This window comes from Equus caballus, chromosome 18 (assembly GCF_041296265.1).
Source record: "Equus caballus isolate H_3958 breed thoroughbred chromosome 18, TB-T2T, whole genome shotgun sequence".
Classification (NCBI taxonomy): Eukaryota; Metazoa; Chordata; class Mammalia; order Perissodactyla; family Equidae; genus Equus; species Equus caballus.
This window is the reverse complement of record NC_091701.1, coordinates 47,211,768-47,238,650: the sequence shown is the minus strand read 5'-3', so window position 1 is coordinate 47,238,650 and position 26,883 is coordinate 47,211,768. Positions and strand designations below refer to the sequence as shown.

Genomic DNA, 26,883 nt, shown 5'->3' with positions numbered 1-26,883 from the left:
AATACAGACAAAGGTTATATTAGCTTTCTTGGCAGTCTCAAACCAGTATTGGTTTATATTGCAATTACTATTAAGTAAAACCCCTTGGCAATTTTCTCTGCTGCAAAAACATAACTCCTTTTTTACCACACTTGTTCAGTTGGGTTGTTTTGGTCCAAATTTCAAAACCTTACATGAACGCCTATTATATATTATTTTATTAGATTTGACCCATCACTCTAAGATATAAAAATATATTTATTTCCCACGTATTATGTGTCAATCACTGTACCAGGCATTTTTATCCATATTATTTATTTTATCCTTATTTAACCTGAAGAAAAAATCCCAGTTTTATGAATGAGAGTTTCAAGAATATTAAGTAATTTGACTGAAACCTCTCAGAACATTAGTAACAGAATTTAGAATTTGAATGTAAGTCTATCTAATTCCATAATTCGTGATTTAATTTGTTTACACTAGCCTATAATGAGTCATTAAGAAACTATTTAATGTATATTGAAGGAATCCTATGTAAGGAATACAATTTTGAAAGCTCACTAAATATTTTACAAGGAGGAGATTTCATATGTAAGTGCAAACTTCAGTTATCTGTAGCTTATATTTATAAATTGCACATATTAAAAGCATTTTGACTCCACTCAATGAAGTTTGATATGTGAGGTATTACTGTATATGTGTTTGTATGTGCATATGGAATATATAAGTAATTCTTAAACTTTTAGTAAGTGTTAGTTTTGTGCATGATATTGAGCAAGATATTTGGAAAATAAGTAAATTTTAAGATGAGCAATTGTTAGTTTTTGTACCATTAGTCTGGAAGGAGAGATCCAAGTAGATATGTGCTAATCTTCCTATTCCATATTTTTCTCTTTAAAATTGCTTTGCACCCAACCTCTGCAAAATTTTTTGAGGGATTTGTGCATAAGCAGCCAGTGCTGTTGTGAAAATGTCCCTCTCTCTGGTCAGAAAGGACTGAGCCAAGGGGAAATGAATCCATAGGCTTGGCTAGAACAATTAAAGAATCTTTTTATTTACATTTTTGAGATAGAGGTTATAGGTATATGGTGAGAACTTAAAATGAAAAATCAAAGTTGAGGCTGGGATGGCATTTTGTTTTATGTTCATTCATAGAAGTAAGCAAAGGAAGTCATTCTTCAGATAGAATGCAGTAGAAATGAAAAGCCAGAAAAACTTTGATCCCATGAAAGGCATAAAGAGTCATTCCAGTACTTGATTTTCCATATGTATTAGCCCAGAACACAGAAATAAACTATGCATCCTCTCTTAAACGTCTATGAGATTGCCATTTGTGTATTTAAAATATCCTCCACCCACCATCTATTTAAGCTAGTGGTTGGAATGTGATTCTTGCAATGATTGGTACTCTATTAAGATTAATTAACTTATCTTTTCTTACTTTTCATTAATAGACAAGTAATGGATTAAACTATTCAACAACTCAATTTCACTCAACAGTGGAAAATTCTTGAGTAAAATATATGTGTGTGCATATAAGTGTGTTATTTCTGTCTTAGGAAAATATTAGAGAAGGAATTCGGCTAAGGCCAGCACTATAACAGACAAAATATACACATTCAGAATGCCACAATATCAATCACAAAATGTCTTATCCTTAATCACAATAATAAAATCACAAAGAGGGTTAAGGGAAATGAATAAAGAATAATCCGTCAGTTGTCCATAAGTCGAATCACTTGAAGAGTCAGTTTTACCAGGAATTGGGCTGGAGAAAATCAGGAGAAGAATCTATTTTTATGTGAGAGGAAAGAATAAGGTTCATGAATGGGGAATTGATGAATGAAATTATATTTAATGAAGACAAATTTGAGTGGCTTGTAGGATGATTTGAAATAGGTAAAGACTAGAATCGAGAGAAACTTGTAAAGGCTACTACAGAAATCCAGATATAGAATTTTGAAGATTACTTACGTTGATGTAGATACCTGAACAATGGATAACATTTTAGTACGTAATAGAAATTAATTGTAAGAAAATAATTTTGTTCAGAGGAATTGATGAGAAAGAGAAAAGTTTCATAAACAATTTTTAAAGTAATGAGTTTGTACTTGAGTTTTTGCTTTTATAATGGCTAGACGGTTAAAAAGTGATGCTAGTCACTGGGAAAAACAATTAGTTTTATTTTTACTTCTTAAATTGCTGTCATTAGTGGGAATGCCACATAGATGATGAGGGAAGAGGGTGTTTAGGGAAATGTACTTGGTAAACATCCATATACAATAATAGAAACTCTGTTTTTGCCTGTGCATTCACCAAAAAGATGGATATAACAGAGAAAGGCTGAACTATAAGGGATATCAAAGTCAAAAGTTGAGAAGAAGAATTGAGTCAAGGGAAGTAATGAGAGCTATAAGAAGAGATACAGAAGAGTGGGACACAGAGCCAATGAAGACCAAGTTTAGGGAAGAAAAGTCTAGTCAGTGGTTAAATACAGCTTGGACTGAAATGATTGGATTTGGCCCCCAAAAATCTTTAATGACTTTAGAACTCTTTCATTACAAGAAACTGAAAAGCAGATTTCAGTAAAGGAAAGAGGATTCAATGAATGAGTAAATGAAGCAGAATAAGTTACTCATGAAATTACAAGTCATATCTAACATTAAGTATAACGAAACCTAGTTTAACAACTCGAATTTCTGCAAAACTCAGGAATGATCTTTAAATGCATGTAGTTTTCTGTTCTCTTTTTATTCCTATCCTAATCTTCTGTAATTTTAAATTTTTCTTTATATACCCAAATTTTGTCGAACTGAAGAAAATATATTTCTTACAGGTGCAAAATTGGAAATGGCTTCCCCAGAACCTAAAAGCCTTGTTCCCTTCACAAGAGAGTCTCTTGAACTTATGAAACAGCATATTGCTAAAAAGGACAGTGATGAACACCAAGATTTAAAGCCAAACGCTGACTTGGAAGTAGGAAAAGAGCTTCCATTTGTTTATGGAAATCTTCCTCGAGGAATGGTGTCAGAGCCCTTGGAAGATGTGGACCCATACTACAGGAATAAAAATGTAAGGATTAGTTGAAGTTACCGTGACTACATCTTTATTATTTTATTTTCTGGACATGCAAAAAACGTAATTGAGATAGAATGAAAAAAGAGAATGAAGAATAAATTAGGAGATAATTTTAAGTTATCAAAAACTGCATAAGAAATTTCACACATATTTGAGATTTTTATCAAAACTCATTGCTTGCCTGGTTGGTTAGTTTGTTTGGTGTTGCTTTGCTTTGTAATAGGCTACACAGCTATGCCTTAATGCTTAATGTAAACGATTTGTTTTGTGGGAGTATGAGTACTGGCTACTTAAGGTTATTGATTTAAAAATAACTATAGTATAAAATTTATATAATATATACAACAATTTAAAATGTTTAACTTGATGAGCTTATTCAGGTTAGGAAAATAGAGCCAATCTATATTTTATTTATCATTTTTATTCATTCATACATTCACATCCTATCTTAACCCCAGAATGATTTGAGGAACCTAATAAATATTTGAACAATCCTAGAACAAGCACAAAATGATAAAAATAAGAATAATTATTTTTAGAAAAGGCATAGATCTGTGTGGACTGACAAAGCTGGAAAAGTTTTCATTAAGGAAATAGAATTTGAGTTATAGCTTGGAGAACACTTCAAATTTTAACAAGGGAAAGAGAAGATCTTCTATGAACAGGCAAGAGCAGAGATTAATTCTGGAATAGGGAAGAGACAGGGTGATGACAGAACTAGAACCTTTGTAACTGTGTTGCAAATTGTGGGAAATAAGATGAGGTAATGAAGATGTCAACATGGATTTAATGTGGTGACCAAAAGACTGATGCTATAAATGCAATGTTTAAGCAAGGTTTAATCTGTAGATTTCTAAATTATTATTGCATGGAATAGATAGGGTCAGAAAAATGCAATAGGAGGCAGTAATCCAGACCTGATGTCAAGAGGCCTGGATTGTAGGAGTATCTTGGAGGAGAGAGAGAGGTAACAAACAAACAGAGAAGAAATAACAGGATTTGAAGCTTGGCTAATAATGCCAAGGTTTCCAGCCTGGAAGAATGGTGGTGGTACTGACAAAAATGAAATAACTATAAAAAAAGATCAAGTTTGGGGGAGATGAGAATTAGGTTTGTTGTGGAAAAATGTAATTTGATGTTCTTGTGGAGCATTCAAGAGTATTAACAAATGGGTGAAAAGAAATTGAACCAAAGTCTCTGGACGGAAGGCAAAGTGATCATTTTGTACAGCCACAACTCTTTGGAATGCCTTGTATGGCAATTTACGATGTAAATACGTACATTAACAAAAAGACTCCAGTATCTCTGGTAGCCTCCATGGGCATTATGCGACACTAACTATAAAACCCTTGTAAAATCTTGAGAACATTGTAGTGAAAATATTAGTCGTCATCTCAGTTATCTCTGCTTTCAGTGTTTGCTATGCTTGTCATAATAATTGATATAACACAGTAAGCATAGAGGTAAGTCTACTATAGCAGAATTCTGAGTTCTCTGTAGTGTATACAGACGTGGTAGGCAACTCTAGGTTTGTTAGACAAACCTAGACAAAACCAAGCATTTTGAAAAATGAAACAAGCCTCAAACTGCAAGGATGACTTAGTATAAAAAGTAGTTATTCATGATGACACAAAGATGTTAAAATTTTGAATTATATTCAGTTTATTCTGTTAAAGATGGCATACAAATAAACAATTCTAAAATTAAATAAACAATTTCAGCACTTAAACATTAACTGGAAAATTGTTATATCTGGTATTACTCATTTCTTCACAATGACGTATAAGCTCATTGGTTGCACATACATCTTGGGTGAAGTTTGAGATTGTTCTAGAAAATATATGGAAAGTATATCCTAAATAATCAGATTTATTTTCTTTGGCCCTTTTGATTTTCTCTTTGCATTTAAAATGGAGTGAAGGAAAATAACTACAGTACAGGCCAAAATGTCTGCAAATTGTATGTTGGAAAAATGTTTTATTGAGGAGAATTATAGCACAGTTCGTTTTCCACTTAGGAAAGATGTTCATACATGCCACAACTAGAAGGACCCACAACTAAAATATACAACTATGTACTGGGGGGATTTGGGGAGGAAAAAAGCAGGAAAAAAAAAAGAAGTAAAAAAAAAAAGAAAAGATGTTCATAAAATATTGATGAATATATATTTGCATTCATTAATATATTTGTACTGTACGTACATTTAAATACAACATATAGTAACTACATACCCTCTGTATAATTACATATTATATAATATATAATACTACAGTATATGTATAATTACATATTATATAATATATAATACTACAGTATATAATAGATTATATTTAATACATATTTTAGTATAATATATGAATCACATTGCATTATATACTATATATCATACACTATGTTATATTATAATCCACATAATATTCACTATATATGATATATTTATGCACACACCACAATAAATGAATTTTCCAAATGGATATGTATATATAGTAAAGGTGTATATATGTGTTTATGTAACACACACACAGACATACATACATACACACTTTTGCTGTGTATATTTCTATATGTTATAGATACTCACATATACACAAATATACGTATATAGACTCATTTTTAGGATATTTCTGATCTTTCATTGTTTTTGTTTTTAATGCTTCTATACCCCAACATATTCACTTTACATGATGTAAATTTTTGTTTTAGGTTTGTTTATGTCAGTGATAACATACAAGTTGGGTTTTATATCATACCTAATTACTAACGATTAATGCAGTATTTCAGTGCATTGGGTGATTTTTACCATTGTAATTCCACACCTTATTTGCTTTGAAATAAAATTAACTATTTTTACATTCATTGAGCTCTGGTGTTTAAATGCATCTCCATGAGCCATCAGGATATAGTTCTCTTCCTACTACGTTAGCTCTACAGGAAGACTTGAGGATTGGTGTGTGGCAAATGGCTTTTTAAGGTAGAACATTGGTCACAAAAAAGAAAAAAAGTAGTAAATAAGCCTAAATAGCAATGGAAAAAGTTTAAAGAAAACTATTCCATTTGATTTAGTCTGTAAAAGAATATCAAAATATAAGAAAAGTGTAAGTGTTAGAATTCATGCTTGAAACGATCATTGGCAATATGTTGCATAATTGATGAGATTATAGTTTCTAGTTCTAATTTCACTTGATGCTCTTTTTTCCTCTTGTAGACTTTCATGGTGTTAAATAGAAAGAGAACAATCTTCAGATTCAATGCCACCTGGTGTACATTGTCTCCTTTCAGTTCAATTAGAGGAACAACTATTAAGATTTTGGTACATCCATATCCTTTTCTATTGACTTTAGACTGTACTAATATCAAAGGCAACTTTTCTATTCAACATGGCTGCAGTCTTTTTCTCTTTTGAATTGATATTTCTTTTTAGGTCATATTGAAATCTAGACTATAACTGCACTAAGTGTTCCATGTTTAAAATATATTTTCTAGTACACACAGCAGTAGTAAATATTAAAAAATCTTAATGCTCATTGTTTTTCAATGTGAATGGTATATACTTTTTCAACATTTAAGAAACTATCTTATCTCATACGTGTATATACATGTAAACAGATTATAGAAACATAATTTCCAATATTATTTATTATCCATTATTCCTTGACCATAACCTACCTTTTTCCGACTGCTAATTTTAACTAGTGTCCTGATTGACTGCGTATTTATGACCATGATTAATTTGCCAAAATGGTGGCCAGCATTACAGTAAGTTATATAATTTTATTATACATAATCTCATATATGATTATATTTTATATTTAACGTATTACAGTACTTTATATACTACATATTAAAACATTGTACAATTTAATACTTATATTTCATATATAATTTAATATTCATTGTACATAGTAAAATATTTATACACATACCACAATTAATGAATTTTCCAAGTAAAAACAAATATGCATATATGTTAATTAATCAATTTTAATGTTTTTCTACCTCTTCATTATTCTTAATTGGATTTTAAATGTCTCTATTTCCCAACGTGTTGTTACCATGACATAAATGTGCGAGTCGTTAGCTGTGTCTATGTCTATGGTATCATACAAGTGAGGTTTTATTTTAAAGTTAATTATTAATAATTAATACAGTATTTCAGTGCCTTGGATTTTCCTTACTATTGCACTCCCACATCTGATTTGCTTCAAACTCAAATAACGTTTATTTCTTTCCATTCTTTAAAAAAGTTATTTCTCTTTCTTCCTCTCTGTTCTACTTCTCTTCTCTTTCCTAAGAGATGTGAGTAGTTTGACTTACATGAGACTACAATGTGGGAAAGGCCAATTACATTTTCTAGGAAGAAGGCTTTGTTGATGCTACCTCTCGAGCTTTAATTCTGTTCTTAAAATTAATTGTCTTTGGAAGGTAAATATAATACTGATTCACCATAAAAATCCTTGTGTACACATACAATAAAATTAGTTCTTTCATACTCCTTTACAATTTAGTTAATTATTGTATAGTTTCCAATGTGGAATAAATTTGGTATTTGATATTTTCATCATTTATCTAAATATATATGAAGACTATAACCCTGAGCTAGGACTTGAAAAAATTGATAGTCAAATTTCATAGTTAATGCAGTAAGACATAGCCCATTCTAGAAGCCTTATCTAAAGGCCTATCTTATGGTTCAGGGGACACGTGCTTTTTTGATTGTTGTCTGGTTGGTTGATTTGTTGGTTGGTTGATTGGTTGTAAGATATTTATCATATACAGTGTATTTCAGAGCTGACAAAGCATTATTCTCACTTTTAATGTGTATATGAAAATTTTCCTGCAGGGATACTTTGCTTGGAATTTACACATTTGAAATACTTGTAAAACTCATTGCAAGAGGCATCTGGGCAGGATCTTTTTATTTCTTTGGTGATCCATGGAACTGGCTGGATTTCAGCGTAACCTTGTTTGAGTGAGTATTTCCTTAAGTTGCAAACATCGTAATACTATCTTGTTAAGCAAATGCTTTTCATAAAGAAACATTGAGGTTGACAAAGTTTTCTGCCTGCAAAATTCTGTGAATAAAAGATATTTCATAAATCATAATCACAGTGAGTTCTCTCAGGCAGCTCAAACTCCTCAGAATAAGCAATGAAAATGAAAGGAATGGATATTATCTCTGTTTACTATCTGAAGCGAAAACAATAGAGATTGAATTTTTACATTTTAAATGATTGTTTCAGTGAACGGAAAACCTGCTGGAGACTTAGAAGAGGATCCTAGAATATTCGATTCTGTCTCCAGTCTATATTTTATTTACCTACATTGCTTAAGACCAGTAAATATACCAGCTATCAGAATAAGATGTTTTAAACAAACACATACATTTTCTAGAGTGTTATATTAAATTCTAACGATTTACATGTGTGTTTATTTTTTTTAATGCTTCTATTTTGTGTACTCTGTTTTATGGCTAAGGAAATAATCACTGGCATCAAACTCCTGTTAAAATAGTTTAAAATAATGTTCTATTGTAGATTTTGGGTCAATTTTTTAAAAAAGAAATAACCTTTATAAACAGCATAATCAGTGCCTGCCATGTTGTAAGCAATCCAAAAATAGTAGCTAATATCATTGAAATTATTATCTATTACTACCATTGTACCATTATTTCTGCTGTTGCCGTTGCTGTTAGCAAACACTTAGCTAACACTTAGTCCTTAGTGTGTGACACGGGCCCTTCTATGCGCTTTACATATATTAACCTATTTAATCCCCACAAAAAGCCTCAGAATTGGAAAGTATTATTATTCCTTCTTTACTTTTGAGGAAATTGAGGCAAGAAAGGATTAAGCAATTTTTCCATGTCACACAGCTAGAAAATAGTGGGGACAATCTGGATTTCTACACAGGCAATCTGGCTACAGATTCTGGGCCCTTAACCACTACACACCCTGCCTTCTGCTATCATCACCATCACCATTATCATCGTCATCATCATTATCATCATCATCACTATCATCATCATCGTCATCATCAGTTTAAATGCTTAAAAATGAAGCTCATTCCTTTAAGAAACTATGGATTTTTCTTATTTTTAACTATTTTTTCATTAATTAGGTAAAATATTTGTGAACATAATATAAAGTATTTGATATGGATCTAAGAGTACTCACAGTGTCAAAATTTCATGAACTCTCCTGATTTGTTTGTGGGTTAATATTTACTTGGCTATCCTGCACTTTGTAGGAATCTTTGTCTTCTGATCAATAATGAAACTATTTGCAAAATGGAATATTGAGAAAAGGGAAACTTTGGATATCCAGTTTTAAAATAAGTTTCAAAGCATCTAAAAAGCTGAAGATAAGTAGCCTAGACTCAATATGATTTCTAAATAACTCTAATCTAATTCCACAGGCATATAACAAGATACTCTCCTCTAAAATTCATTCTAATATTTAGAATTACAAGAAATTTGAGAATTTTGAAAATCATTCCTTTAAACCAAGGTAAGAAATAACATTGAGTTCCTTTTCTTAATTTTGTTTTACGTGCTTCCATATAGTCATTCGAACTCCTCTATTATTCCTTGGAGAAATATTAAATTGGACAGTGTTTCAGCTTTGAAATCAATGAACTTTTTGATTTTTAAATATATTTCACTCCTGGAAAGGTAAGAAAAAATATCACATTTGACTGTCAATTATTTGAGGTGGGTGTAGAGATCGTAAAGTGTAGAGATCAATCAAAATAAATTATTTTTCTATTTTTTCTTATTTATTTATTCTTACTTCTTAAATATGAACTTACGAAATTGTCCTTAGACTTCTGAGAGAAATAGCAGTCTAGACAGATATCTAGTCTACCTTCTTCTTTTCCTTATTGCGTTGAAACACCAGTTGCACTGAAAATAATATAAGATAAATTCTCCTTAGCTCTGAGTGCTTGGAGAGGGTGCATCCGCAGCCACAATGGAGGTTCTCCTATATAAGATAAAGCTGTGACCACATTGACCGAAGATGCTGAGGACTAATTTACAACTCCCATTCCTGAAGATAGCCTAGAGAATCCCACCAGCAACTTCTAATTTGTTGTTCAGAATGTATAAAAACAATCAGATAGGAACAACTCCACTCAAGAGTTTTTTAGCTGCTATGAGTCAGAAGTATCATGAAAGAGTTGGATCAATAAACCTAGGTGCAAATGTAGTAATACCAACAATAAGACCTACAGGCAGGTTTTGTCCACTGGCATACCATGAAGAATGCCAGACATACGCATGCTTTGTACCTGGAGTCCAGGCTGGGAAAAACAGCAAAAAGATTGAGGAGTGTGGTGATGGATGCATAACCTTGTGGATATACAAAAATGTTGAATTATACACATTAAATGGGTGAGTTGTATGGTTTATGAATTATATCTCAATAAAACTGTTTAATAAAAATGGTCTGTGGCATGGCAGCTTCACCAAACCCGGTAAAGAAACCAGCAGTGAGAGTTGCCCTTGTAGGAATTTCCACAGTCCTAACTCCCTTACTACTCTCCACAAATTACTAGAACATAAAATTGCATCACCTGCATCTTCATCTCAGCATCAAAGGTAAGGATTATTTCTATAAATCAGGAAATCAGGAAATCCCAGTTAATACAAGAAAATTACACTCACTAGAATAGAGAGCACACAGGCTCGTTGGAACTCCTCTTTTTTTCAAGGAAGAAAATAAGGCACATACCAGCAATATAAAGTGTATGACAATATTTTACAGGACAGAAAGAGAAACATGTTATTTAAGAGAATGAAAATAACCCTCTCTTTTTCTTTAAAAGTAATGTGTTCTAAGAAAGAGAAGCAAACATTAGAAATCATCTGTTTTGTAGTCCCAATAGAGGAAAACCTAGACTCTCTCAAGTAGAAGATGAAAATGAGATAATAAAATAGACAAATAAAAATACCTTTAAGACAAAGAAGTGATAAAAATTATAGTACCCATGGTGAATATTCGATGGTAATAGAAGCAGTAAAGTATAGTTTTATCTGCATAGTATTATGTCAGAGTAAAACAAAACCACATGTGTAAAGAAAAACTAGAGAAATTCTCTATCACTACAGCAGAAACATGAATGGGATGGATTCGTGAAAGAGAAAACTAAGTTCCATCTTATGAATAAGTAGTGATCCTAAAAAAGAGACCAGACTAATATAAAAGACAAATTATTCAAAAATACTCTAGAAAAAAATTTTTAAATCCGTTAACTTGAGAAAGACCTTAGCCACAAATGGAAAAGGCTCATCTTAGACTAGATAAAGAAAACTAAAATATACACTTAGACATATGAAATTTTGTAAATTTAAAAGATTAGAGAATAAAAGTCTTTTGAAAACCCTGTAAGCAAAAAAGCAAAGAAAAGAGCCTTTGGAAAGATCCTCCTTAGAGCTCTTGATAATATTAAACATGAGTTGCTGGGGGGAAGTGTAGGCAGGAAGGTTGTGCCACCAGAATTCTATACCTGTCTGTCATTCACGCATGAAGTCAGCAGAGAGGTATTCTCAGCTCTGGCAAGGGTTCTGAAATTTCACATGTGTATCTTCCCTGAATGTCTACCGACAAACAAAAGTATGAAAGTAAAATATTCAACAGTGGGAAGATTTAGTACCCAAACTAATCACAATGAACTCTGAAATCATTTCAACAGAGAATGAATTCCAAATGAATGTTGTTAGTGGGTTGCAAAACAGAATGCAAATATTACAAATCAGAAGTTATAACATGAACATCTGTGGATCATTTTTGAACTAGAGTCCTATTTTGTTTGTGTTTTAGAAAACTTTGGAATAGATGCCAACATTATAAAAATCTGGTGATTTTAACATTAAAATCTAAGTTAACTTGGATGAATTGTCAGCATTGATCCACCCACAGACCTGCCTGGCCGCTACCAGCTGTAGCTGAGGAGCAGCTGCCCCTTTACGCTGGGCGTAGTCATCTAAGTCCCCTCCACTCCCTATTTGCATGAATTCATGTTTCCTGACAAGCCTGTGTAAGAATTTGAATGTTACCTTTCCTATAAATCATGAAAGAGAATATACAGTGCAAAATAGATAAAATTCAACAATTATAACTAGATCAAAAGTCCTAAATTATATTAAAAACTGAGTAGTGGGAATGGAGAAATATAAGAACGTACATACGGTTATTTCCTTATATGGTGAGGCTATAGTGGGCAGTTTTGTTTTTGATGTAGAGAGTACATGTTTGTTCAAAATAAGAACTTGTTTGATACAGGTTCTCAAAATGGATATATTTTATCTAAAATACTAGAGAAAAAAAGAAATTTAAAGTTTACTTAGAAAGGATAGGATACATAGTAAATCATAAAGAGAATATAAAAAAATCAAAAAACAAAATGGTGAAGGCCAATCCAAAAATAATGCCAATTTATGAAAATAAATGCAATTCACTTAAATTTTTCTGTCAAGATTCAGAGACTTTAATATTAAATTAGAGATAAACTCCACAAGAGCTACACCTAAACTAAAACAAAATGAAAGTTTAAAAGAAAAAAGAATGGGAAAGTTATACCAGGAAATCAAAATAAAAATTGGCATGCGGCAGATAACAGTGAAAATTATTAATAAACTTGATTCTGTGAAACTTGATGGTGACTTGTTTTGCTTTCAAACAAATTGTCACCACTAAAATTAAAGCTCCACAGGAAACTTCACACACATACTCTTATGTAAGAGTTGCTATTCTTAAAAATAATTCTAACAAAACAATTTGAAAAAGCATTTTTCAGTAGAAAAATATACCAAGGGCTCGTGACAGTTACCAAATAAAAAGTACATAGTGCAAATATGCATATTTTAAAAGTTCATTATGGTAATCACAGAAATTACATCAAAGTAAAGTTATCCCATTTTTCTTCTAATAAATTGGCAATAATGTTTTGTCAAATGTCTCAGTTTAGTGAAGGCTTAACTATATGTTTATAGTCTTTTGTTTATACATTGGTTCAACATCTCTTGAAAACAATCTGAACGTTTGTATCACTACTTAAGTGTGGTCATATATTTTGACGTGGAAATTCCATTTCTAATTTAACACTTAAAAAAGACTGCATATGGCAAAAAAAAAAAAAAAGAAAACTAAACTAATAATATAATTCCAAGTGGCAACAAAAGTAAGCTATAAACATGTATTTCAGTATGTTAGCAATTAAAATTGTACACTTCATCTAGATATCACATTTCTTTAATCATAAGAATGACTTTTTTCCAGCCCTATTCTGCTACGTTCAAGAGGCCCAATCATCTGAGGAAGTGACTTTAAAAAAATAGACTTTCAGTTCTCACAATAATATATGAAATAGGTGTTATTATCCCCCGTTTTAAAGCTAATGAAATGGAGGCGTAGAAATGTTGATAACTTGCTCAGCGTCACAGAGCTGGTTTATTCTCATCCATTGTTGAGCTGAGCAGTTATTAAGATCCTAAATACAAACAGACCAACAAATAAGAAGAGAGCCAGGGCAAAGGAGAAGGAAGGAAGGAAGGAGGGGAGGGAGGGCAGCAAAGTTAGTTTCATCTATGACGTACAATTATGTTATTTCTGTTTTTTGTTTCTTCTTGCTTTCTATGTGTTCAGAATTGAGCAGGTATTATTTAATAATTAGAAAAATGAATGTTCTTAAATAAAGCCAGCTTTAAGGTTGAATTCCCAATTAGTAAGTATTCTGATATAAATACAGCCCATATATCATGGTTGTGTGTTATTCTCATTTCTAATAATTAAAACTTTTTCATGTTTTACTTAATCAGGTCCAAAAATTAAATTCTTAAAAAGTTAGTGAAAGAATAGTGTAGAATACTTCTATTTCAAGCTAATCTTGTTTTTACAACATTTCAACTCATTTTGATTTATCTATACCTTTACGATTAGACATGATGGTGATTTATGCAAAAAGCAGTAACTAAGAAAGAAAGCCTATTCTTTATGTAGAAAAGAGAAATAGATAAATAGCTAATTTTAAAATATTGCGTCTGAATTATTTTGTCAGGTGTAATAAATTAGCATAGTACAGAAACCTCAACATTTGGATTTTTATTTATTTTACTTATTAGACCTAGATAATGATGAATTAGATTATAAAACACAAAGCTATTGATTTCAATGGAGTACATATTTGCCATGGGAGAAGTTTGCGAATGCTGCTTTACTCAGATATTTTATTTTATCAAAAACAAAACTTTCTCTTTTCAGGTCTGAAGTCTTCTGTAGGGATCCTGATCTGTTGCTTGAAGAAACTTACTGGTGTCATTATCCTAACTCTGTTTTTTCTGAGCATATTTTCTTTAATTGGGATGGGGCTTTTCATGGGCAACCTGAAGCATAAATGTTTGCGATGGCCCCAAGAAAATGAAACTGAAACCCTGCACAACAGAACTGGAAACCCATATTATATTCGAGGTAAGAATCACTTGCCATCTATGTCAAAAAAATAGCATTTTTCTTAATGGCAGAGTAATCTTCACAGAAATGTTGAACACTCAACTTCAGAACAAATTCAACTTCAAAATACATTCCTGTCAATGCTGTAATGATGGTCAAATACTAATTTGGATCAGTTTCATTTATCAGGATCACAAAGTTCCAATCTTCAGATAGTTAAATCAGGAAAACTTAAGTTTGGAATTGCTAAATTTTGCAAATTTTTCCTTTAAAAAATAATTAAATATAACCAAAGTCTTATTTGCTATTTCATCAGAGTAGAATCCTCATAATACTACCTTTCTTTCATAAAGTTATTTAAAATATAAATGTAAGTTTACTCGTTAGAAATTTTGAGGTGACCTTATAAATCAAAAAATGGCCTACGTCATAGAAATTCTTACTATTGTTGGATTTCAATTACTGCTGTTAATTTTAAATGCTTTGAGTTATACTTTGGTAAATACTGAAAATATTTAGGCTAATAGAAATAATGCCAGATCTGTATTGCTTATCTCTTATGCATAAGTAATTCACATGCCTGACCACATATCCTCACCATAATCCTGCAGAGGAGATATAAACAACCCCCGTTACAAACAAGGAAACGGAAGTTCAGAGAAATTCAGTGAATCTTCCAATGTACTGTAACTGCTCTGTGGTAAAACTAGGATTCTGACTAAGCTCAGTGTGGTTTTAAAACCTATTCCCAGGGTCAGCCAGGTGGCATAGTGGTTAAGTTTGCACGCTCTGCTCTGGCAGCAGCACATTTGCAGGTTCGCATGCTGGGCGCAGACCTAGCACTGCTCGTCAAGCCACACTGTGGTGCCACCCCACGTAAAATAGAGGAAGATTAGCACAGATGTTAGCTCAGGGCCAATCTTCCTCATACATACACACATACACACAAAAACACCTATTCCCTTCTCACCAGGCCATACTCTCCTGTTGGATTTTTCTCTCATATTAAAATTATCAGGTCCTTTCTGACAGTATTTAGAAAAAGTAAATGCATTTATATTCTTTTAAGGTGTACAGCATGATAGTTTGATTTACAAATATCGTGAAATGATTACCACAGTAGGTTCAGCTAACATCCATCTTCTCATATAGATACAATAAAAAGAAAAGAAAGGAGAAAAGAATAAAAGAAAAAAATTTTCTCCTTGTGATGAGAACTTTTAAGATTTGCTTTAACTTTCCTGTGTATCTACAGGACTGTTAGCTATAGTCCTCACTTTGTACATTACACCCCTAGTCTTATTTATCTTATAACTGGAAGTTTGTACCTTTTGACCACCTTCCTCCAATTCCCCATCCTCCTAACCCCTACCTCTGCTAACCACAAGTCTGATCTCTTTTTCTATGAGTTTGCTTTTTTTTTAAGATTATACATATAAGTGAGATCAAATACTATTTATCTTTGTCTGACTCATTTCACTTAGCATAATGCCTTCAAGGTCCATCCATGTTGTCAGAAATGGTAGGATTTCTTCATTTCTTATGGCTGAATAATATTCCATTGTATACATATACCACAATTTCTTTATCCACTCATCCATCAGTGGACGCTTAGGTTGTTTTCATGTTTTGGCTATTGTAGATAATGCTGCTATAAACATGAGAGTGCAGATTTTTTTTTTTGAGTTAGTGTTTCTGTTACCTTTGGATATATTCCCAGAAGTGGAATCATGGATCATGTAGTAGTTCTATTTTTTTAATTTTTTGAGGATCCTCTATACTCTTTTCCATAGTGGCTGTACCAGTTTACCATCCCACCAGTAGTGCATAAGAGCTCCCTTTTCTCCACATCCACACCAGCATTTGTTATCTCTTGTCTTTTTGATGATAGCTGTTCTAACAGGCATGAGGCAATACCTCATTGTGGTTTTAATTTGCATTTCTCTAATGACTAGTGATATTGAGCATAAAAGCATATTTTTCAACTAATAAAAATAAAGTATTGATAAATCTTATATAGTCCTTCTACATTAATTTTATTTATACTTTGGATTTAATAAGTTCTAAAACAAATCTTGATTAATTTTGCTCATTGGTTTACTCGTAATATGATTATAATGCAAGTAACACAAAACTATTAGTATATGAGTATGTGAAATGTTTCCTTATTATATGTATCTATTTCATGGTCCTAGTTCTGGTGATGAGGACACCAGGAGAGGCCCGTTAGATCTTAGATTCCCTTTGGTTTCTTTGATGTTGTAACAAAATATGCTAGTTATCTAAAAAATAAATGAATTTTGCTACTTCACTGATTATTGCTAAGAAAATAGAATCCAGGTTCTTTTCATCTTTGTTAAAGTACAATATTATATTATAAAGAAATAGCTTTTTAAAGATTGACACTTTAAAATTTTTCCAGTTCTAGTCATTCCATTTCCTCAAAGAACATGCTAGAAATTGCTGAAAATATTAGATTTGTAAAACATTATTTAACCTAATTACCATGTCATAGTCCTTGGATTTAGAAAGTGCTTCAGACTGCCCAGTTCTACTAATGTCAAATTTCGTTTTTTTTTTTACTGCCATTTTAAAGGTTTGATCAATGGTTCCTATTTATGATTTAAAAATTTTTCTAAAATTACTTTAGGTGACAAATTAAAGTGACTTTATTTAAGATTAGAACACTTCAATTTTGTGTATATGATTATACATTGTTGCATATATATATTTGTATGTGTGTGTATATATATATATGTATGCTATGTATATGTGTATATATACACATACACACCCTCAGGACTGATGGGTTTGATCTCTGTGATTTGAATTCAAAACCTGAAAAAACCAATGTTTTTGCATGTATGTTCCCAACTCTGGTGACTGATATCTATAAATACACAACTTACATTTTGATTGACAACAGATAAGGATACCTGGATAAATTCTACGGCTATCACTCAGATTAGCTTGGGTTGTGTTGGACATTAGATGACATCAGGGAAAGTAATTGGCACGGGATGCTCCATGGAGAAAAATAAGCTTCAATATGGGAAGAGAATGGAAATTAAGCCTACAGACAGAAAAATCTGGTCTTCTGCTCAGGAAGGTCATCAGGAGTAAGCCCTGGAAGAAGAGGACCTCAGCTTTCAAACAGATTAGTCTTGGGAATTTTTCCTTCCAGTGTCTAGTCATACCTGGCTGGTTATATTCATTTTTCTGAATTCTGATTTTGAAAGAGATTCTCCTCCTTCTGTGCTGAGCTTTGTCCCTTTCAGTGCAGTGAAACAGGTGAATTGCCTGAGGTCTTCTGGCCCGTGCATCAGATGCTAGGATAGCCTCCTAGATAAAAAAGGCTGGGCTATATGCTCCTTCCTTCTCACACTAGAGAGCACTGTTCATCTGTGCAGATTTAAATAGCTTTCAGATATGTTATTTACTCAATATTAGATATAGAATATCATTTCTTTCTTATTTTTCAGAAACAGAAAACTTTTACTATTTGGAAGGAGAAAGGTATGCTCTCCTTTGTGGCAACGGAACAGATGCTGGGTAAGTGGTGTTAAAATTTTCTTCTATCAAGTCAGTATCACCAATCAGTAGTATTTATTGAATGATTATTGCTTTACTAGTGATTCCTATTTGATTGCATTATCTCATTTTATCATCAAAACTATGCTGAGAAGTGTACAATATGGAATACTGTTAATCCAATTTCACAGGAAAACGCAATAGGCAGACTAGCTAAATGATTTATTCGAGGTCAAGAAGTTAGTAAATGGCAGAGCTGGGACCTAAACAAGGATCTGATTTTCTGCATTCAGTGTTCCTGAGAGCTAGTGACAATTATCAAGAAAAACAATATAATCTTTTCTTTGGCCAGAAACCTTTGAAGAAAAGAAATAGTGAAGATATGCTGTTATTTCACTTATTTATGGCTTGTATATCTTTTATGATTATAATATACATTAACAAAGAGCCTATTGTTCTTAAAAATGGTGCTTATAAATAATTCTTCAGTGAGATGACAAAGTTCTTAAGTATTATTGTCTTATAATTTCAGATGAAGAGATAAGAAAATTATGTAAAGTGCTTCTCAGCAGTACTATGACTCATGTAATTTCTTATGTTACTTTCTCAGCTGGGATGACTTGACACCCATTTGTAGGCTCAGCTCTTTCATAGGCCCTGGGGCCCAGATTGACGAAAGGCACATGGTGGGAGGGGAGCATGAGTTATGTAGTTTACTTTTATTCAGATGATTTAGCCATTTTGTCACTTGCTCAACTCTTTTTGCCCAGCTACCGCTGGGATTCCATTCTATTCTCAAGTCTAAATTTCGCCTCCATCACATGATGTCTACCCAGTCTCACTCTAGCTACCTGTTTTTATGGACATCCCAAACTCAAATATGACCTGAAATGCTTGTTGAAATTATCTGGTCATGGATAGTCAGAATCGCAATGATGCATTTTAAGGCCAGAAGAGAAAGTCATGCAATGTTGCACCTGTACCCATCATACTTTACTGTGTGGTAAAATATCCCAAAAGCTCATGCTTTAAGACAAGAACAAAAATTCATTTGTTCAGATTCTGTGGGTCAGCAATTTAGCAACCTCAATGCACAAATACTTTTTAAACCTATGTTTACATCACATTTGTTAACTGCTAACAAATGTCCAAAACAAGTCTCATGGCCAAAGCCAGAATAATGTGGAAGCTAGCTATACAAGGGTGTGGATAGGGGAAAGTATGATAATACGAGGCCACTGCTGTAATAATTGACCACAACACCCAAGCCCCCAGTAGAAAAAAGTATGAAGACTCCATGAAAGGAAATGAAATAAATGTTTAATCTGATCTTTCTACTGAAATGCAAGTACTGCTCCCGAATTATTGATGTGATAAATGTTTTCTCACCTTTAAATAATGGGATCTCAGGGAGTGAGGTGAGATCATTTGAAAATTAAGCCCTCCCCTACTGCGGTTGTATTTTTATCAGTGTTATTTTCCATCAATTATTCTTTCTCTTTGATATTGGGTTGTAAAGAAATCTTTAACAAAGGCTTGGCAAAAACTGTTCGTGAGGCCCTTTTTTCTGTTAGCTTAATTAACAACTGCTCACTTATATCAATTTAAAATCTAACTCATTTGCAGCCTTTTTGCTGGGAATTGTTTGGGAGAAGACCAGTTACTCCCTGTGGAAAAGGGAGCCCTCTATGATTCATGGGCAGGTTTCTATATTTAGGATTTGGCCATAATCTAAAAGTCCCGTAAGAGTAAACAGTTTTTCCTTTCTTTGTCTTCTTAGTCAGTGTCCTGAAGGATATGTGTGTGTAAAAGCTGGCATAAACCCCGATGATGGCTACACAAATTTTGACAGTTTTGGCTGGGCCTTACTTGCCCTATTTCGGCTAATGACACAGGATTACCCTGAAGCACTTTATCACCAGGTAAGAACAGAGAGAATCCGCACTGCATGTAAGAATGGTGCCATGCTCTTCCCTTCTAAAATAATGGTCAAGTGTAATGGAGTTTATTAAATTTTTATGTGGAAAAGAAGTTGAGGATAGAAGAAAAGAGAACTGGAGTTGTTGAATGTCCAGCTATATGTTAACACTGTGCCCAAGTCTGTGCCCTTATGTATGATATCTCATTTAATCTTTGAAGTAATCCTACAAGATCAGTGTGTATATATATATATGTATGTATATATATCAGTATATATATATATGATATATACTGCAAGATCAGTATATATATATGTATGTATATATGTATATATATATATATCTGTATATATACATGAAGACAGTAAGATCAGAGTGGTTGAATAACCTCCCCAAAGTTACAACACTAATATCTGCCAGAGATCACTGTTATGCTCTGTAATATCATACATTCGATATTAACTAAGTAAAGAGCATTTCTAGGTACTAATTCTTTAGTCAAAAATTTTGAACCTATGAGATTACCATGTATTAAGCAATTATTTATTGAATGCCTACAATGTATTCTTTCTCCTCAATTCTTCTATTTCTTCTTATTCCCCTTTAAAATTCAGAGCCAGCCTTTAGGGTCTAGTGGTTAAAGTTCAGCATTTTCACCACTTTGCCTGCGCAGGTTCACTTATTGGTCACGGAACCACACCACCTGTCTGTCAGTTGCCATGCCGTGGTGGCGGCTCACACAGAAGAGCTAGAAGGACTTAAACTGGGATATGCAACCATGCACTAGGACTTTGGGGAGAAAAAAAGAGGAGTATTGGCAACAGACATTAGCTCAGGGCAAATCCTTCTCTGCCAAAAAAAAAAAGAAAAGAAAAAGAAAAAAACATATATAACAAACAGTTGCTAAAAAAAATAAATATATTCAACCGTGCTCCAGTTATAACAGACTTGCTGTTGAGACTTGAAATCCAAATTCTGAGTGTCTTTCTTCATAACTCATTATTTGTGTGCCGTAGTTTCTCAGAAAGATAATAATACTCGTTAAAATGGAGATCCAGTTTTCCTTTAAGAGTTTTATCACAGTAGACTATGCAGTGTTATTTTAGCAGTGTAGTTACTATCAAAGGATATTGGATAAAATAAATAAATTACTTTAAATTCCAAAAATATTTGTAGTTGAAGGAGAACATTCTTTTTTTAAACACACACACCATACTTTTTATAATTGGGTACATAAATTATGGTGTGTGTGGGTGTGTGTACAGGCCAGTAAAAATGATAGGTTTATGTGATATATTTTTGGCACAAAGGTTCATGATATATTATTAAATTAAAATCAAGTAAACTAAACATACATGTAGCACAAGTATATTTCTAGTAAAAGAAGTATATGAAAATATTACAAGTTGCATTTTTCTTTATGCAAACTATATTTTTCTAGTTTTGTAAGATTAACATTTATACTATTTCCCAAACTGTTTGCCTCCTCCACAACACTAGGAACTTATTTCTAAAATAATCTTATCTTGTTATCCTCCTTCTAAAAATCCTTCAGTGGTTTCCAGATTCCTATGGGATGAGGTTCCCATAGGAACTGAGAGATGCTCTCCAGATTTATTTCTTACCAATGTCCCAATATAAACTCTCTGCTTTATTTGATTTCCTAAATGAGCTTTTCCCATAATTTCTTGTTTCAGAGTATGTTGTACCCTCTGCCTAAATTCACATTTCTTTCTGTCTTCAGTCTCATGCCTCAAATTCATGCCTCAAAGCCAGGTTTCTTCTCTGAGCTTTTCCCCAAGCCCTTCTCTCAGAGTTAGGCATATCCTACACCAGAATTCCACAGTACCCTATAATTGCCTCTGATAGCAGTTATTTTAATTGCCTGTTCAGCTCTTCCTCCCACTAGGAGATGAACTACCTAAGAAGGAATATTTTGTCTTCTTTAAAGTTTTGTGTTCTCAGCATCTAACACATAGAAATGCCTAATGAAATTTTAATAAACAAAAACATAAATGAATATTTATGGATTGTGCCACTTTATACAATAGTAAATGTCTTGCTTTTTTTTTCTTTACTGCCCTCAAAGTATGTTAGCTACTTTTCTTCTTAGCATTGGTTTAAGGGAGATGCTTTTTCACTACCAGTGAAATGAGCAGTCAGTCTGGAAGTGCCCTGGTGCTGGAGTCCATTCAGGACCTTCATCATTATTGCGCTCTAAGGTTTCTTTTTGTTATTTTTAAGATTGGCACCTGAGCTAACAACCGTTGCCAATCTTCTTTTTTTTCCCTGCTTTTTCTCCCTAAATCCTCCCACTACATAGTTGTATATTCTAGTTGTGGGTCCCTCTAGTTGTGGCATGTGGGATGCCACCTCAACGTGGCCTGATGAGCAGTGCCATGTCCGCGCCCGGGATCCGAACCAGGGAAACCCTGGGCCACTGAAGTGGAGCGCACGAACTTAACCACTCAACCATGGGGCCGGCCCCACACTCTAAGTTTTTATTAACTAGAGTAGATAAGGCTTGCTTTGATTTGGACTGAATTTATACTGTAAGCATTGCCCTAAACTAAACTGATTATGGCTAGGGAAATTCAGGAATTATCCCCAAAGAGTACAGCTCATGTTTTGGAGAATATCATTCTTCATTCATTCAACAAATATTTATTTGACCCAAGTACTGTTTGGTGCACCATGGGTACAGAAAGGAACAAAACCAAGTATCAGTCTTCATGGAATGGAGTTAAGCTTAACAATAGTTAATGTGTATTGAATCCTTACCATGGGCTACGATCTTTGCATGTATCATTTCATTTGATTTTTTAACAAATCTATTATATGGGGGCTATAATTAGCTCCGATTTTATAGTAAAATATAATAGAACTAGAATTTGTCTTCTTCTCCATCCTAATAAGAGTGTATACTTTTATCCTCTGCCAGCTTCATATGGTGGAAAGAAAAAAAGTTGTAGATTTGGGCATTCCCCCATAGCTGTGAGATCTTTGGCAAGTCATTTTGCCTATCTCATTTTCATCTCTCTTCTGCATATTGGAAATAATAGTACAGTAAATACCACACAAAGGTACTGCACAGAATTAATGAGGTAATAAACATAAATGTTTATTAATGTTCGTGGCCTGGGATATACTCCATAGTATCTATTACTGACTCTTGAATGTACCAATGTATATGACAGCTAGTTCAATGGGAAAAATATTTAACCAAATCATAAATAGCTGACTCACTGGGATAATAGGGTTTGTTAAAAATACTTTTAAAGACAAATATACTATGGATTAATCAGAAATTATTTCTGGTTGAATGTTAGAACTCCTACTAATCTGTAAACATTAGTAACTGTTATATCAACACAATATTTTCTGTAAATAATACTTATCTATTAATTCAAATGGATGCTTAAAAATTAAAACTATTCTCATTTGTTTTCTTGAATTTTGTTCAATTTAGTCAATGAGGATAAAGCAGTGGACTGTATTTTGGATTTGTAGTGTCTACTCATAATTTTCTAAATTTTTAAATTTTTTGATCTCTTAGTTAATTATTATGAAATAAAATCTAGTCCATGCTCAGTTTGGAAATCTAAAATCTTGTATTTTTCTATTCATTAGTTGACTTCATATAAGTGAATTATATGACTTTCGCATGTAGTTTGCCTAAAGGTTCTTCACCAAAGCAGTTATTCTGACAGAAATATTCCTGTTCCCCACACTTTGAGTAGACCTGACCTTGTACCTTGTTATGGTGTTTCCATAGAGTAATGGTCAGAAGAAAATAATCTCCAAACATTCATTCTCTGACTTCATTGAATTTTATATATTTAAAGATTCTACTGCTAAGGAAACAATCTTCCATATTCAGACTGCCCAGCTTTCTTTATTGAGAGATGAAAATTTTTTACTTTCAGTATGTTTTCTCTATTAATGAAGATATAAAAGTCAAATACTCTAAGTTAAATAAATTACTAAATTATTCCTTAGGTATTACCATGTATTTTGTATCTTACATCTATACCTTCAAGTTGAAGAGCTTTTTGCTTAATTTTTCAGGTAGAGCCGGAACTTAAACTGTTCTGTGATTACTTTCTACTTATAGCTAAATTATTTTCATAACAAAATTACATTTCTCATTTTAAAATAGGTGATTACAGGAAGACAAATAACGTCTTTGTCTTATTGTCCACCTCTTCTTAGATCCTCTATGCTTCTGGGAAAGTCTACATGATATTTTTTGTTGTGATAAGTTTTTGGTTTGCTTTTTATATGGCGAGTTTATTCTTGGGCATACTTGCTATGTCCTATGAAGAAGAAAAGCAGACAGCTGCTGAGAAAGCTAAGAAGATTGAACCAGAATTTCAGCAGACTCTAAAAGAATTTCAAGAAGGAAATGAAGCAGCTGAGGTAAAAATTTTTTTCAATGTTTCGTAGAATCACAGAGTTTGAGTTATCTTCTCAAGGTCTTGGGGTAGATTGCCTTCTACCAGATGGTCAAAATCTGTGTGTGGTTCTTGATAAGAAGATCAAAAGTGATTTTGATAAGAACACTTTTGCTATATAACGTTCTTTCCTGGCTGCACTGTGGCAATAGTGACCAACATCTTTAAAGATTTCTTTAATATACACAAATTTTTTGTTCCCAAACGTGTATTACTGCTGCTGATAAACTATAAGTATATTATAGCTTTTTCAAATCTGACTTTTCTTAATGTAGATATAGTTTATTAATTCAAACTTGCTTCAGACAGCACATCAGAATTAACTTGGAAAATTGCAGCATTCAACTCAAAAGGGGTAGTGCCTTCCACAATTCAGCAATCATGAAATACTAAAAGCATGCAGAAAAGGACAGTACTGAAGTTGTAGAAAGAGAAAAAAGTCATTTTTTGGCTTTCTAGCTCCTTCAAGAAGAAATGCACCATGCATCATGACATAGGGTATTATTTTATCCATGGAATAATTAAATCCGTGGTTAGTAAAACTTGATAAGGTTTTAACCTAATTTTCAATAGCTTTAGTGTTATGTTTGAATATATTTTCAGACTTTTAGCCTCATAGTAAAAGATTTGTTCTATGACTCTAAAAGTTTCCATGACAGAAGTAGCATTAAAGAAGTTGTAGAAAATTATCTTTAAAAATCTAAATTGTGATGTAAGTGTGCTAAAAGTAAGAACAGGACCCAGGAAGCAACCAGAAGTAGCTTTCTTGTATTCCGTAGGACCTGGCAACCTCAAACCTCTTCCTTGGTTTGGAGAGGGATAGGTTTAGCCCTGTCTTCTAACACCCCTACCTGGAGCTGTTAAGGTATGCAGTGGACAGAAGCCAAGCCACCTGGCTCATGACTCTTCCAGGGGGTGTTACTTCCCCCACTCCCCATGTTGGGTGGAGCCTTCCTGCCTGGGAGCTTGTTCTTTGGAGGGTGCTGGGCCCAAAGTGTCCACAGTCAAGTCAAAGCGGTCCTACTCCACTGGTCTAGTTACAGGGCCCTCACTTTGGGGAGGGGAGCCATGCCCTGCCTCTTTTTTCATCCCTCTGGATTTGTTACAATTCTGTACTCTTAACACCTGCTAATAAAGATTGCCTACCCTGGAAAAAGAAAAAACTAGAAATACATTTTCTGCTAGATGGAACAAGTGTAGATTGAGGGAGCACACAAAGAATAGAAAGGAGCTATACCCAGGACTCTCTCCTTTAAAGAGGATAAAAAGAGATGGGGAAAAGTAAAGGGCCAAGATACACTCTGGCACTAAGTAGAATGTGTAGTAAGCCTGGCTAGGAGGTTCATTAATACCAAGGGTACCTTCTGGGTCAAAAGGGGGAAAATGTTAACTCTCCTACATAGGTAACTCTTTAAAAGTCATCATCAACGAACAAGCTCTAGAAAAGTCATTCTACTAAAAAGTGGGGCCTGAATGACATCATGTAGGGTCATAATAAATGGCAAGTTATTGATAGATACTTGTGTCTGAGATCCATAATCTACATACTGTTGAAAAAGGAGCAATTATAGACCATATGAAGAAAACATGTATAAAACGAGGCTATTGAGTATAGCCGTTATTCTACCCATGAGGAAGTCACAGAAAAATAAATTACAAAAGCTTTCTGTCCCTAGAAATGAGTCTGGGGTCCTTCAGATTGAATGATTACAGCCTGAATGATATGTTGAATGTGTAATTTGTTTTGAAGTGGCATTTCAAATGTCAATGGCTACACACAAATGTATCCAAGAGCATAATACTTCTCTTATCCTAAGATGAGACGCCCTATTAACTATGCTTACGAAGAACTTGGATTATTTCCCAATTTCCCAATATCTCCATTCATTTGACTGCTCTGGGTCACATAAAGCCTTTCTGATTTTAATTAAAATCTTTCAATTATAAAGGATTTCTTTTCCTGGAAGAGTACTAGAACAGTTTGTCACGCAGAAGTTTTCTGGGAAGTCAGAGTGAAAGTCATTTTCACAAAATTTATTTTCTTTTCCTTTTTTATTGATACATAAGAAAACGCTGGAGAGAGAAGAATTTAAAATGGAACATACTGAGGACCCTTTAGGTGACTGATCTGATTTAAAACTATGCAGATTCTAATTCCAATGTTGGAATTACCAGGAGATTGCTTAAATGCTCATAGGAAGGCGGTGGATCGTATTAGCTAAAAGCAGTTTTATGGTCAGATAAATATAGATTTCGGTCCATTTTAGTCACCTAATAGATGTATGATATTGCCAAATCTGTTAACCTTTCTAAACTTCAGCTTACATCTGTAAGATGTATATAATTATAGTAACTGTTTCATAGGTTATTGTGAGATTCAAATGAAATAAATGCTGTAAAGCACTTGTCCATGCTTAGAATATACTAAGCAACTGAAAAAATGTTAATGGCTAATTATAGGGAACACAGAAGACA

The 26,883-nt window shown here is 33.1% G+C and overlaps 1 protein-coding gene across 2 annotated transcripts in view; it reads left to right on the top strand.

Moving 5' to 3' along the window:
* Positions 1–26,883, top strand: part of SCN7A (sodium voltage-gated channel alpha subunit 7) — an 86,677-nt gene that overhangs the window by 17,073 nt on the left and 42,721 nt on the right. For both annotated transcript variants that reach the window (XM_014732516.3, XM_023623077.2), the window contains exons 2-10: positions 2,816–3,051; positions 6,263–6,375; positions 6,724–6,813; positions 7,898–8,026; positions 9,472–9,563; positions 14,316–14,522; positions 17,987–18,056; positions 19,816–19,957; positions 24,167–24,373. In XM_014732516.3, coding sequence (XP_014588002.2) covers positions 2,816–3,051; positions 6,263–6,375; positions 6,724–6,813; positions 7,898–8,026; positions 9,472–9,563; positions 14,316–14,522; positions 17,987–18,056; positions 19,816–19,957; positions 24,167–24,373 — 1,286 coding nt within the window. The remainder of the gene's footprint in view (positions 1–2,815; positions 3,052–6,262; positions 6,376–6,723; positions 6,814–7,897; positions 8,027–9,471; positions 9,564–14,315; positions 14,523–17,986; positions 18,057–19,815; positions 19,958–24,166; positions 24,374–26,883) is intronic.